The sequence below is a fragment of the Chelonoidis abingdonii genome, chromosome 5 (assembly GCF_003597395.2).
Source record: "Chelonoidis abingdonii isolate Lonesome George chromosome 5, CheloAbing_2.0, whole genome shotgun sequence".
NCBI classification, from domain to species: Eukaryota; Metazoa; Chordata; order Testudines; family Testudinidae; genus Chelonoidis; species Chelonoidis abingdonii.
This window is the reverse complement of record NC_133773.1, coordinates 19,292,847-19,308,072: the sequence shown is the minus strand read 5'-3', so window position 1 is coordinate 19,308,072 and position 15,226 is coordinate 19,292,847. Positions and strand designations below refer to the sequence as shown.

The 15,226-nt window shown below is 39.6% G+C and overlaps 1 protein-coding gene across 1 annotated transcript in view; it reads right to left on the bottom strand.

The window, feature by feature from the left end:
- Window positions 1–15,226, bottom strand: part of CDS1 (CDP-diacylglycerol synthase 1) — a 62,949-nt gene that overhangs the window by 15,024 nt on the left and 32,699 nt on the right. Inside the window, exons 6-9 of the mRNA XM_032764840.2 lie at window positions 13,485–13,567; window positions 10,892–10,979; window positions 2,492–2,560; window positions 1,422–1,574 (exon numbers count right to left, since the gene is read on the bottom strand). Coding sequence (XP_032620731.2) covers window positions 1,422–1,574; window positions 2,492–2,560; window positions 10,892–10,979; window positions 13,485–13,567 — 393 coding nt within the window. The remainder of the gene's footprint in view (window positions 1–1,421; window positions 1,575–2,491; window positions 2,561–10,891; window positions 10,980–13,484; window positions 13,568–15,226) is intronic.

Here is a 15,226-nt window from a genome sequence, read left to right as displayed (position 1 = left end):
GTTATGTATTATTTTCCCGATAATCCAGAACTATTTATTAGGGTCACAAATCAAAACTTAATAAGGCAGCAGGTTTTTACAAAAAAAAAACTCAATCAAAAGGAAAGTGTTTTCTTTCATGAATTCATTGCCGCGGCAGCGACAGTCAACTAACCCTCACAAAAAACAAAAACCAACCAACCTTGTGGAAACCTCTCTCACCACTCTCCCCCCCTCACTACACACAACAACCCACACACACACCACACCACACCACACTCCACTACACTCCTCTCATCCACACTTCACACACCAACCACAAACCCTACCCTCCATTACACACCCCACACCTTACACCTAACATACACCCACTACCCAATTCACCACACCCACCCCCACACCACCTCAAACACCACCAAACCACACTCCACACACACAAACACCAAAACAACACAACACACTCACATCCACCCATCCATACCACCACCTCTAACATACCCTCACCTCCTAACCACCACACACTCACCCTACCACCGCCCCTTTTACCTCCCCCTGTTTTCCTCCCTGATATGTAAAGAAAAAACCCAAATATAAAAATCCCCCCTCTTCCTTAAATATTTTAAAAAAACGCCCACCCCCCAACCCTACCAAATAAAATAAAATAAAAAACAACCTTTCCTTAAACCTTTAACCCTTTCCTCTTTTTACCCCATTTACAAAAAGCCACCCAACCACCTACCCTTCCAGGGGAAGGGTTTGGTTGAAAAGGGCTAGGACTATAAAAACAGCGTTAAAAGAGAAGCCTTTTCCTTATCCACTTTCTCCACATCACTCATGATTTTATATACCTCTATCATATCCCCCCTTAGTGTCCTCTTTTCCAAGCTGAAGAGTCCTAGCCTCTTTAATCTTTCCTCATATGGGACCCCCCCAAGCCCCTAATCATTTTAGTTGCCCTTTTCGGAACCTTTTCTAGTGCCAGTATAAGCGCCATAACTGTTTCCTTTTCAATCTCTTTCCCAAACAAAATGTGCCAACTCAAGTTCTAATGGGCCTAAGGATCAGGCCTTAACTCTTAAAGTAAAACTTTGTGTACAATTCATCACAAGACAGAAGGGCTGACTGGCAAAAATAAACTTTGTTAATGACATCAGATTGCTCTCTCACATTATATTTTGGTTTTAAAATCAAAGTCTTCCATTTCTATGAGAGGTACAGCATGAGTTGCGAGAGTGCAAGATCCCCCACACAACTCCACCAAATATGCCTCAATTACGTTCTGGAATGACACCCTCCACGGGTGACAATACGTCCTTCTACATATTCATTCAATCCCTGGCTTTTGAGACAAACTATGTCACCTTTAATAATAATAATATTTAATGTAGAAAAGTAGGCAAATAAAAATTCAATTTTAACCAAAAAGTGTTATTTTTCCTTACCCTTCCCAACACATCCTGCAGAAATGGGGGTACAGAGTAGTTCTGTATCTGGAAGAGCTCTGACGGTGCACACTCTGTAACAAATCTGTTTGTTTCACTATTGTATTCCACTGGACATACAAAATACTGATACTGAGCCAAAAGGTAGGCAAACTGAAAAGCAAACCAAGAGTTATGATGTATTTATTTCTTGCTGAAGACACACTTGATAGTATTGCTTCCAAATGATTGATGTATGGTTGACAGAAGTTATTTGTTACAAAATGGTTCCAAAGTGGATAGAACATCCCTTCTGAGATTGGCGACTCCTCACGAAGCCGGCTCAGATGGACATTCAGCATATTACTAAAATATTACTAACTTTTGTTGTTCTTTTTAGATCCCCTGAGGTCATGCCAGCTGATTATTTCCTTACTACAACCAACAATACATCAGGAGACGCTGACAATGACTATGTGTTGTTTCTTACACTTCATCTTTAAATGAAATCTTGATTTTAAGAAAGAAAACAAAGCACATCTACAATTTTTTTTTGAGTTTGTGATTTTCACAAGCCTCTGTCATAAGTTATATATGTTAAACTACAAATCTATAGTTATTTTATTTCATGCATACCATAAATTTAAGCTAGCTGTCTAAACGCATGGATACTGTCGCAAGAAAGATGGCATTTTTAAATCAAACAAATGTAAATCACTGTCATTTTGCTGAGTGTGAAGAAGGCCATTAATAGATTTCAATTACAAAATAAGTGTATATTTATTTTCACCAGAACTATAACATTTATAATGGAAACAAACTCTTAACAAGAATAGGAAACAATATGTAATCTGGCAGATATGGTTAGTACAAAAAAAGTTTAGCGTTTCCTCAACCATTTACTGTAGTTAGAAAATGATATATGCTTCGTAATTACTTATCAGTGGTGGAATGAATTCTCTAGATAACAAGAGATCACCACTTCTATACACCATAATAGCAGACTGACAACTGAAACAATGCTGCTGTCAAATTTAAGAATCCCAAGTTAAAGGTTGAAACTACAAAAGGAAAATCCTGCAGCTACTTACAATAAATCCAAATGCAACAGTGGAAAAGAAACCTCCAATGAACCCTTCCCAGGTCTTTTTAGGAGACAGCTAATCACAAAAAGAGAAGGAGTTGATATAATTAACAATTTATATATCATGATACTTTTTTTTGCACAACCACCAGAATTAAACGCTCAGGGCTTGGTTTTCAAAGTATACATGCACTACTGAGTGCAGACATTTCCAGGCAAATACCTACACGTATGCCCACAGAGACAGTTAAGTGAACAAGCATATCACAGAGTGACTTCTACAGTTAAGGTTGCCCAGCACTGACCCTGTTTTCAGTCGCTTACAATTTTGACAAAAATTAAACCATTTGGGCTGAAATTTTCCATGCCAGATGTTTGCCTCAGGCTGAAATTTTCTTCTTTTTTGGTAAGCTTCAGCTAAAACAAACATTTCAGACATTTCCAAGAACAAGATAGGCAGTACATGCCCTTTCAAGCAAAGAAACTTCAGCTGGGAAGACAAAAGAAGGCTTCTCATAAGAACATAAGAATGGCCATACTTGCTCAGACCAAAGGTCCATCTAGCCCAGCATCCTGTTTACCAACAATGACCTATGGCAGGTTTTCCAAAGGGAGTGAACCTAACAGGTAATGATCAAGTGATCTCTCTTCTGCCATCCATCTCTACCTTCTGACAAACAGAGGCTAAGAGGATCTATTCACTCTAATCCAAAACTCCAGCCATTATATACTTAACTCTCATAGAATTAATAGTTCTCTTTTACCCCATATAATCCTAGCTTCACAACCATCCTCAAGTAAGGAGTTCACAATATATTTGACTTGCGCTGTGTGAAGATATATCTCCTTACTATCTCTTAATTTTCTACCCCCCCTAAAAAACAGCAATACTTTTCCTTATTCACTTTCTCCACACACTCAATGTTATAATAACCATCTATCGATAATTCCCCCTGGTCTCCTCTATTCCAAGGACTTGAAGCTAGCCTCTTTAATCTTCCTATTATCTATCTCTCCCCTATAACCCCATAATCATATTTGCTCTCTCTGAACCTTTCAATGCAGGTAACCTTTTTTGAAGATAAGACCACAATCTGCAGCAGTATTCACAATGATGGGTATATCTTCTTATCGATCTATATAGGTGCAATAAGATATTCTCCGTCCTTATTCTCTATCCCTTTGGAATGATTCCTAACTGTCCCATGCAAAATGTGGACATCTATATCACTTAACTAAAGATCTCTTTCCATGTAGCTAAATTAGCCCCCATCATATTGTATGTATAGATGGGATATCTTTCCACGTGTATTACTTTATATTTATTCCACTATCATTCATCTAAATAGTAATTAACGCATTCTTCTCAGTCTGCGTTTCTTTATGGCTCTTAACTATTTGAGCAGTTTAGTATGTCTGCATAACTTTGCCACCTCACTCTTACCCTTCCTCTATCATAACAATAAGATTGGTCCTAGACTGACCCTTGGGAACACCACTAGTTACCTCTCCATGTCTGAAAATTTACCATCTCTCTTCTCTTGTTCCTGTTCTTTTAACCAGTTCTCAGTCATGAAAGATCTTCCCTCTTATCCAGACAACTCTTATTACGGACAGAGCTTGTGAGGGACCTTGTCAAAGACTTTCTGGAAATCTAAGTACACTATGTCCACTGGATCCCCCTTGTCCACATGTTTGTTTACTCCTTCAAATAACTCCAGTAGATCAGTAAGACACGATTTCCCTTTACAGAAACCATGTTGACTTTTGCCCAACAATTTATGTTCTTCTATGTGTCTGGCAATTTTATTCTTTACGATTGTTTCAACTAATTTGCCCGGTACTGACGCTGGACTTACCGGTCTGTAATTGCCAGGATCACCTCTACAGCCCTTTTTAAATATTGGCATTACGTTAGCTATCTTCCAGTCACTGGGTACAGAAGCCGATTTAAAGGACAGGTTACAAACCACAGTTAATAGTTCCGTAATTTCACATTTGAGTTCTTTCAGAACTCTTGGGTGAATGCCATCTGGTCCTGGTGACTTGTTACTGTTAAGTTTATCAATTAGTTCCAAAATCTCCTCTAGTGACACCTCAATCTGTGACAATTCCTCAGATTTGTCTCCTACAAAAGCCAGCTCAGGTTTGGGAATCTCCCTAACATCCTCAGCCGTGAAGACTGAAGCAAAGAATTCATTTAGTTTCTCCACAAATGACTTTATCGTCTTTAAGTACTCCTTTTGTATCTTAATTGTCCAGAGGCCCCACTGGTTGTTTAGCAGGCTTCCTGCTTCCGATGTACTTGAAAAACATTTTGTTATTACCTTCTGAGTTTTTGGCTAGCTGTTATTCAAACTCCTTTTTGGCTTTTCTTATTACATTTTTACACTTAATTTGGCAGTGTTTGTGCTCCTTTCTATTTACCTCATTAGGATTTGACTTCCACTTTTTAAAAGATGCCTTTTTATCTCTCACTGCTTCTTTTACATGGTTGTTAAGCCACGGTGGATCTTTTTTAGTTCTTTTATTGTGTTTTTTAATTTGGGGTATACGTTTAAGTTGGGCCTCTATTATGGTGTCTTTGAAAAGTGTTGATGCAGCTTGCAGGGACTTCATTCTAGTCACTGTACCTTTAAATTTCTGTTTAATTAACCTCCTCATTTTTGCATAGTTCTCCTTTCTGAAATTAAATGCCACAGTGTTGGACTGTTGAGGAGTTCTTCCCATCACAGGAATGTTAAAATGTTGTCATATTATGGTCACTATTACCAAGTGGAAATATCGAGTTCTTTATTTTGATAGCCTCTCTAATCAAACTTAGCATTTCATGGTCACTATCACTGTCCTGGTCAGCTGGTCGATAACAGATCCCTACTGTTATATTCTTATTAGAGCATGGAATTACTATGATTCTATGGAACATGTGGGTTCATTTAAGATGTTTACTTCATTTGATTCTACATTTTCTTTCACGTATAGTGCTACTCTTCTCCCCTGCCCTACTCCCTCCCCCAGCATGACCAGTTCTGTCCTTCTGATATATTTTATACCCCGGAATGATTGTGTCCCATTAATTGTCCCCACTTCACCAGGTTTCTGTGATGCCTATTGTATCAATATTCTTCTTCAACACAAGGCACTCTAGTTCACCCATGTTATTATTTAGACTTCTAGCATTTGTGTACAATCACTTTAAAAACTTGTCACTGTTTATTTGTCTGCCCTTTTCTGATGTGTTGGATTCTTTTTGATGTGAATGTTTCTTGTCTGGTCTGGCCCCTACTTTATCCTCTTCCATCCTCTCCTCCTGACTAAAACTAAGAGCTGGTCTTACACTAGGGCGGGGGGAGGAAAATCAAAGATACGCAACTTCAGCTACGCTATTCGTGTAGCTGAAGTCGAAGTATCTTAGTTCAACTTACCTGGCTGTCCTCATGGCGGCAAGTCAACTGCCATGGCTCCCCCGTCAACTGCACTTACTCCTCCTGCCTAGGTGGAGTACGGGCGTTGATTCAGGGATCGATTTATCACATCTACACGAGATGCGATAAATCGATCCCCAATAGATTGATTACTACCTGCCGATTCGGCAGGTAGTGTAGACGTGGCCCTAGAGAATCTCTATCAATATGCTCTCCTCTAAGACGTCTCTGTCCGATCCACATGCTCCTCTGCAGCAATCGGCTTTCCTCCATCTCTTCGTTTAAAAACTGCTCTACAACCTTTTTAATGTTAAGTAAGTGCCAGCAGTCTGGTTCTATTTTGGTTTAGGTGGAATCCATCCCTCCTGTATAGGCTCCCACATCCCAAAAGTTTCCCCAGTTCTTAATAAATCTAAACCCCTCCTTTCTACACTAGAGTCTCATCCATACATTGAGATTCTGAAGCTATGCCTGCCTACCTGGCCCTGCGTGTGGAACTGGAATTATTTCTGAGAATACTACTACTGTGGTCTTGGATTTCAGTCTCTTTCCCAGCAGCCTAAATTTGGCCTCCAGGACGTCTCTCCTACCCTTCCCTATGTCACTGGTATCTATATGTACTATGACCACCGGCTTCTCCCCAGCACTACACATAAGTCTATCTAGATGCCTCGAGAAATCCACAACGTTCGCACAAGGCAGGCAAGTCACCATACGGTTCTCCCGGTCATCACAAAACCAGCTATCTATGTTTCTAATGATCGAATCTCCCATTACTAACACCTGCCTTTTCCTAATGACTGGAGTTTCCTCCCCCAGAGAGGTAATCTCAGTGCAAGAGGATACCCCATCATCATCTGGAAGGAGGGTCCCAACTACGGCAAGGTTTCCCCCGACTCTCCTTGAAAGGCCCAGGGAAGCAGAGCAGTCATCCTCCTCAACAGCGCAGGGGTTGTCTGACCGAGGGGGGGCCACTCTACAGTGTCCCGGAAAGTCTCATCAACATACCTCTCTGCCTCCCTTAGCTCCTCTAGTTCTGCCAGCCTGGCCTCCAAAGCCATACGGGGTCTCTGATGGCCAGGAGCTCCTTGCACCAAATGCACACATATGCCACCCGCCCTCAGGGCAGCTAATCATACATGCTACACTGAGCGCAATGAACAGGATAGCCCTCACTCTGCTGCTGGGCTTCTACCTGCATTCTCTCCTACAGCTACCTAGGTTAATGATAGGGGTTGTGTTTAAGATCAAACAATTTTGATTATAGTTTAGTCTAAAGGTTTTAAAGAATGGCAAGTGTACCTTGCCCCCTTCCCCCTCCAAACTCCCTCTCAAAACTCCCTATTAGCGGTTCGGGTTTGCAAAGCTCCCAGGTTGCTTGCTCGCAGCTTTATAAAGCCCTGGTCTTCCTCATAGCCCCACCCCGTGACTAAGGCTAAGCCAATGAACAGAGGCTTCTAGATTTCAAACCTTGTTTGGAAGCTCACAGCTTCCAACTGCCGGCCACAGCAGACGGTCCTTCAAAACACACACACACACACACACACACACACACACACACAAGCTCAGCAAACAGCAAGTAAGCCCCCAACACAAACACACACTACTGACAGCCACTTACCCCAAGTGATTGTTATCCCAGCTAACTGGAATATGAAGAACTACCTTATCTGCCCTGCATCAGTAGAACAATGACCTAAAATTACACGTTTGGTTGTGTGATTCAAGTACACAACCCCTCAAGTAGATTGCATCAAGACAGTTACATAAAGCTCTATAGAGATCTAACAGCTCAGCTCCTTAAACACAAGGAGAAACCTTTAGGAAGACCAACTAATAAGATCTGTCATTTTCTAACTATCAGTTCCTTTCCACAAGCCCTAACTGTACAGGTTTAAATATTAAAAAACAAGCTCATGAGGGGGTTGAGCTAAGATTGCTATATGCAAAATAATATATTAAAAAAGCAATGATTTCATCTAATTAAATCACCACTTCCCTAAAGAAGAGAGTTCCTGCAAACTTAGTTCCATAAGAATGTCACCAAGCACAATTTGGGGAATCTGACTATCGACTAAAAAACAAAACAAAACAAAAAACAAAACAAAAACACTGAAGAATAAAGAACTAGCTAACAGCAAAATCTTTTTTTGCAAATGAGTAAAATACCAAAGATTTATTACCATGAGGAAAAAAAAAATGTGTTTGTTTGTGAAGATCTTGAACAAACTGCTACTTATTTTCCAGAACTAGCAAATACTGGAGAAGTGGACTGTGGAAAAAAATTCATGGCTTAATTTTACCCAGTAACTGCTCTAATGAGTGGCCTGCATGGAAAGAAAGTAATGTAATTAGAAACAATATCAGTGAAGACTTCAGTTGGTTTGTGGGGCATAAATATTAGATTTTCTGGACTGCTAATCGCAGAAATCTCTCTCATCATATTATGTTAACTGGAACACAGAGTATGGAAATGCAGGGACACAGGATTTACCATGTTTAAGTGGACACATTGTCCAACACACACTACAATGCCCTGGTCAGTGGCCTATATTTGATGATTTAGGAAAGTCCAAAGAAAGTCATAAAGGCTTATTTTACAGGAAGCCCACGTCAAAAAGTAACAGAGAAACTCATCCCTGTCTGACCCCAACAGGAAGTAACTTTGCCGCAAAGCTTGATTTTTGCCATATTACCATTAATTTGAATAAATTTGCTCTTTTAATGTAGCTGTATTAAGTAGCTTACAAAAAAATTATATACATAGTTCTGAACCCAGCAGCTTTTCAAGCTGCTAACATTGCACCACCACTACATCTAGTGAAAACACATATCAATACTTCCTCTAGGGTCTTGCAAGTACAATCACAAGCAGGAGGTCCTTCAAATAGAGTTTTGAAACTCCCCTAACACTACGAAGCAGAGATCAGATGAAGAATGAGCATCTATGCAAACAAGTATTGTTCCTCAAGATGTACAGTCCCTATCTGTGTTCCACACGTGGACAGGCATGAGCACCATGTGCCTGAATCAAAATTTTTAATAGGCAGCATCTGTTGGTTCACAGATGCGCTGTTACTCTCCTTGTTCTCTGAATCGAAGTAATAAAGGGCAGTGCAAACCAATACCTCTCTATTTCCTTCTCTTACCACAAATGTGGTCATGATCCACAGCAGAGGGGTCGAAGGATGGCTAGTAAAATCCAGATAGGGAACACATATCTCGAAGAACCTTCAGTTACAGACAAATAACTTTCACTTTCTCGAGTGATGGTCCCTATGTGCATTCCACACATGGGAGATTAGAAAACAGTAGTCAAACAGGAGGTGAGTGTGAGGATGCAGATAGCATGGATGTCTGCAATAGTGCTATTCCCACTGCTGTATGTGCAGTACAGATCTGGACCAATACATAATGTTTTGTAAAGGTACAGATAAAGCTGCAGGTAGTCACCCTATATATATATCTAGTAGAAGTAAGTTTTGTAGAGGTGTTGTAGAGACTGCTTGCGCTCTGGTGGAGTAGGCTCGCACGCCCTAGAGCAGGGGGCAGGGAAGAGATATGTGCTAGTTGGTAACAAAGGAGGATGCAGCCTGAGATCCATTTGCAGAGTCTCTGCGCAAGTCATACTTGACCCCTTGATTACTCTGCTAAGGAGATATATAGTCTAGATGTTTTCCTAATTGCTTTTGTTCTCTGCAAATACAACGCCATCACCCATCAGACATCAGGACGGTGGAGCCTTCTCGCCTCACCAGAAGCGCGATGTTTTAGAAAAAATACCAGTAAGTGGATGATTTGATTTATGTGAAACTCAAATTACTTATAGGATGAATTTTGGGTAGGAGCAAAGAGAGACCTTCTCTTTATAAAAAACTGGTATGCGGCAGATCTGCCATGAGTGCTCCCAACTTGCTCACCCTTCTGGCTGATGTGATGGTAACTAGGAAGGCAACTTTCACTGAGAGGTGGGACATGAAACAGGTGGCTATTCTTTCAAAAGAAAACCTAGTAAGGACTGAAAGGACAACATTAAGATCCAATTGTGGTGTTGCTTTTCTGTTGTTGGATAAGTAAAGGTAGTATGGCTCTCCACCTGAGAACGTAAGGCTGCAAGATGGACAAGCCCAATGTCTTGAGAGCGAATAGATGTCTAAAACTACAGGAAACAATGGCTTTTGGAGATAACTGATGCTGTTGTGACCAAGAGGAGAAACATTTCCATTTGGCCAAACAGTATCTCCTGATACAACCTTTCTGTATTAGAAGAGAATGTACTGGACCGCCACCAACATGAGCACTCTACATCTGATGCCCATCCAAATACCAGGCAATGAATAGCAGAGGGCCCAGGCTGGGGTGACTGGTTACACCATTGTGTTGGATCAGTGGATCTGAAAATGGCTGGATGCTGATGGGAGGAGGGGTTGAGATCTTCAAGAGGTTCAAAAAGCAATACAGTTTCGGCCAGTTGGGCACGATGAAGAGAATCCAAGCCTGCAAATTTTTCACAGAACTCGTGGTATTAGTGGGATGAGAGGAAAGGCAAATCTGAGGTGGTCCATCCAAGGTAACAGAAAGATGTCACTTTTTGAGCCTGGCCCAGAGCTGCTCTGGAGCAGTACCGGGTATTTTTCTTGTTTGCCTGTGAGGCAATGAGGTCCCAAGATGACACTCCCCACAGGGTGGAGATCTCATTCTGGACAAAATATCTCCCATTTGTGATCTATGGAAAAAAGCCTACATCTGGCCACAATATGGACTACATTTTTAAAAAAAGCATAACATCTATAAATTAAAATGAATATTCAGTTTGGCAAAATACCAGAGAAATGTTATTCCAAGTTTTGAATGAACCTTGGAATGTCTGTGTGAAAACCAAAGTTAGATTGTTGCAAGTCTGCTATATTAGTAATTCCAGGACAGTTGTATCTACTTATTTACAATAAATTAAAAAAAGTAGAGAATTGTTATGGTAATACCTTAATTAATGGAGTTCTCCCAAAGAAGAATCCAAAAATGTAAGCAGTAATATCATTGCAGATAACACTTGAGATGGGAACCAGAAACCTAAGGAATAAAATAGAAAGGTTTCAGGGTGGGGAAAACTGACCTAAAACTGAAAGACCACATAAAATATTCATTGTTTAAACCCCAAAATGGTAGTAGTCTCTTGCTTTATTCATCAAGCACTGACAACATGTAGTAAGTTTCTAGCTAAGCCGACCTACTTGGTTTTGCAAATTCCAGAAGTTTAGCTACATCTATTTTAGCTTCTATTCAGCAAAGGAAGCAAGACCTATCAAAGTGTTTAGATATAGCACCTTTGACTTGAGTACTGAATTTGCACGTCAGCTGGAGGACTTTTGTATCATAGCATATTTGAATACCAGTACTACACGTAACAAAAACAGAAAAAAACAGGAACAGAGTCACAAGATAATGACATGATCACATCAAGCCAAGCAACTTCCTTATTAAAAAAAAATCTGTAATTTTTTTGAAAGGTCTCTTTTCCATCCCCGCAACCATACAATATTTGTAATGGATTAAGGCAGATGCTATATACTACATTCTCCAGTGAGTTCTCTCCCTACTTTCTCCTGTAGGTCTATTAGTCTTCCTTTACTCCTTTTGAAAGTTAAAATGCACATTGACACAATAGTGGGCACTTCTGCAGACGGACATAAAACTTGACTATTTCAGTAGTAACTGGAACTCAACAACAAAAGCTTTAACAGGCAGAAAAGGAATCAGGCTGAACTTTGACAGAATCACATAAGTAATAGGCTTACTCAGAAAAATCATGGAAATATAGGGCTTCAAGGACCTCAAGAGATCATCTAGTCCAGCCTCCTGCACTGAGGCAGAACCAAGTATACCTAGATCATCTCTAAAAGGCGTCTGTCTAACCTGTTCATGAAAACCTCCAATAATGGGGATTTCACAACCTCCCTTCGAAGCATTGGAATAGGCTTTCTATGGAGGCTGTGGAATATCCCAAAATGCTGGTTCATACAGGAAGTTTTAAAACTTGTTAAGGGATTTGTTAAGGAAGTGCACTCAAAGTTGGGGTTTTTTGCTGTTTTTTTCCAACTGCATCTTTCATCTGTAATCAATCCCACAATTACTGCAATTCTGTGTGTACTGTGAAAGTAAAAAGCAATTCATGCAAGGCAGTGCACTTTGAAGACCACAGATGAGCTCCTGCATGCTTGCTTAGTTTTTCACAACTGAAGATGTAGCCCAAAATTCAATCTGTGTTCAGCAGAGTGAAAGGACATTCCCTACCTTTAGCAAGAAATTTAGTTTTGCAGTAGTAAAGTTTAATTACACCATGGTAGTTTAACACCAGCCCATAAGTAAGCAGGGATTTATTTGATCCTCAGATGGCCCAACCAGTTTCACTTAAAATTTAAATAGAAAATAGAAGTATTTTGACTCCTGATAATTGGAACTATTTATATATGAAGTTAAGTATTAAAAAAAAAAAAAAAAAGAACTGATATTGCCTGATAAAACACAAAAGCGTAATTTACTATAAAGCTTGACTTGTTCATATGACCATTGTGTACCAAAAAATGGAAATACTCTTTGGTTATTTTAGCTCAACTTCATGTACAAGCAAAACAAAGTCTGACAAGTAATACAAGATAAGTTTGTTTGTGTACTTAAGTTATCCTTGCCGGACACTCAACAATTCAGTATTTTTACTGAAAATCATTCCGGCACATTTGTCAAAGAAGATTGTGAATAAAGGATTGCTTTAGGAGGGTTTTCTATTTATAAGAATTATAAACATTATTTGGGTCAAGACTCAAAATTTGATGCCTGAAGTTAGGCTCCTAGATAAGTGTCCTATTTATAGTAGTGCTAAGCAACCAGCAGCTCCCAATCAGTTCAATGAGAGCTGCTGGGTCCTCATAATTTTGAAACTCATTTACTTTAGCTCTCAGTTCAGCAAGGTACTTAAACATGTGCCTAACATACAAATACCACCATCCCTAGTCAACAGATTATTTAAGCATGTGCTTAACTTTAAAGACAAGTTCCAATTACTTTAATAGGACTTGAGCATATGCTTAAGTGCTTTGCTGAATAGGGATGGGATTACTCATGTGCTTAAATATCTTGCTGATCTGGCGCCATAGGCACCAAAATGTGGATTAAAGAGCCTACATTAGGATATTCATTTTTAAAATCTTTACCTTGGCTTCTAGCAGATATTTTTCTCTGGGCAAAGATTTTGTGCAATGTTACATGAGTGTAAAACCAGAGTAAGCCTATTAATTTCACTCGAGTTACTCCTGGACTTACAGTGTAAGAGGTCTTCAGATTTGCAAGAAAAATGTAGCATACAAAGAGTCTGGTCCTCTACTAATTTCTGATATTTTAAAATGTTATAAAAAAAGTAGTCCTTACTAGACTTCTGCCAACAAAACTGTAATATGGACTAAATTCTACTAGCAGGTAGATGAAGACATCTGATGGTGCTTTTACAAGACCTAAGTTACACAAACTGAAATACATATATACGCAATAAAATTATAAGTCCGCTTATTACAGTCCCCTTACCAGATCATGCCTTCAAACAGATTTTGGATGACAAGATGAGACTGAGTTACAGTGATCAGCAAAGTGACATGAGTCCATGCGAACTGTTAACAGTGCAACAACATAATTAGTGAGAAAACAGATCTATACACATAGTTAAAGACCGAATTTTAGCTAAAGAAGCTGCACAGAAGCTCAAAGGAAAGACCAGGCTGAGTGACAATGCAAGAGATGTATGCACACAATGCATAACAATTTAAATTAATTTCTGAAACACAGCAATCACAATCATGGAAAGCCTCTTGAAATATATCTACAACATGCACCTAGAATTCTGCATCCTGTAGTTTAAACATTTGATTTATGGAAACATAAGAATGGCCATGCTGGGTCAGGCCAATGGTCCATCTAGCCTAGCATCCTGTCTTCTAGCAGTGGCCAAAGCCAGATGCTTCAGAAGGAGCAAACATGGCAATTATTAAGTGATCCATCCCCTTATGTCCAATCCCAGCATCCGGCAGTCAGAGGTTTAAGGGCACCCAGAGCATGGGGTTCTGTCCCTGATCATCTTGGCTAATAGCCATTGATGGACCTGTCCTCCATGAACTGATGTAATTCTTTTTAACCTATCCTTTGGGCCTTCACAACATTCCCTGGCAATGAGTTCCACAGGTTGACTGTGCATTGTGTGAAGTACTTCCTTTTGTTTGTTTTAAGCCTGCTACTTATTAATTTCATTGGGTGACTCCTCATTTTTGTATTACGTGAAGGGCTAAATAACACTTCCCTATTCACTTTCTCCACACCAGCATAATTTTATAGACCTCTATCCCAATCCCCATTTAACTGTCTCTCTTCTAAACTGAGCTGTCCCAGATTTTTTAATCTATCCTTGTATGGAAGCTGTTCCACATCCCTAACCATTTATGCTGCCCTCTCTGTACCTTTTCCAATTCCAATATATCCACTATATATTCAATGTGTAGGCGTACCATAGATTTATATAGTGGCATTATGGTATTTCCTATTTCATTATCGCCTTCCCAACAGTTCCTAGCATATTATCTTTTTGATCACCACTGCACACTGAGTAATGTCTTTAGAGAACTATCCACAAAATGACTCCAAAATCTCATTCTTGAGTGGTAAAGGTAATCTAGAACCCATCATTTAATATGATTATTTTTCCCCATGTGCGCTACTTTGCATTTATCAGCACTAAATTTTACCAGCCATTTTGTTGTCCACTCACCCAGTTTTATGAGATCCCTCTCTAACTTTCCGCACTCAGCTTTGGACTTCACTATCTTGAGTAATTTTGTACCATCTAAAAACTTTGCCAGATCACTGTTGATCCCTTTTTCCAGATCATTTATGAATATGTTGAACAGCACTAGCTCCTGTAAAGATCCTTTGTGAATCCCACTATTTACCACTCTCCATTATGAAAACTCACCATTTATTTCAACCCTTTGTTTCCTATCTTTTAACCAATTACTGATCCATGAGAGGCCCTTCCCTCTTACCCCATGGCAGCTTACTATGCTTTAGAATCTTTGGTGAAAGACTTGTCAAAGGCTTTCTAGAAGTCTAAGTACATTATATCAACTCAATCACCTTTGCCCACATGCTTGTTGACACCCTCAAAGAATGATGATAGATTGTGAGGCATGGATTTCCCTTTATAAAAGCCACATTGACTCTTCCTCACCATGTTGTTCTTATCATGCATGTAATAATTCTGTCCTTTACTATTATTTCAA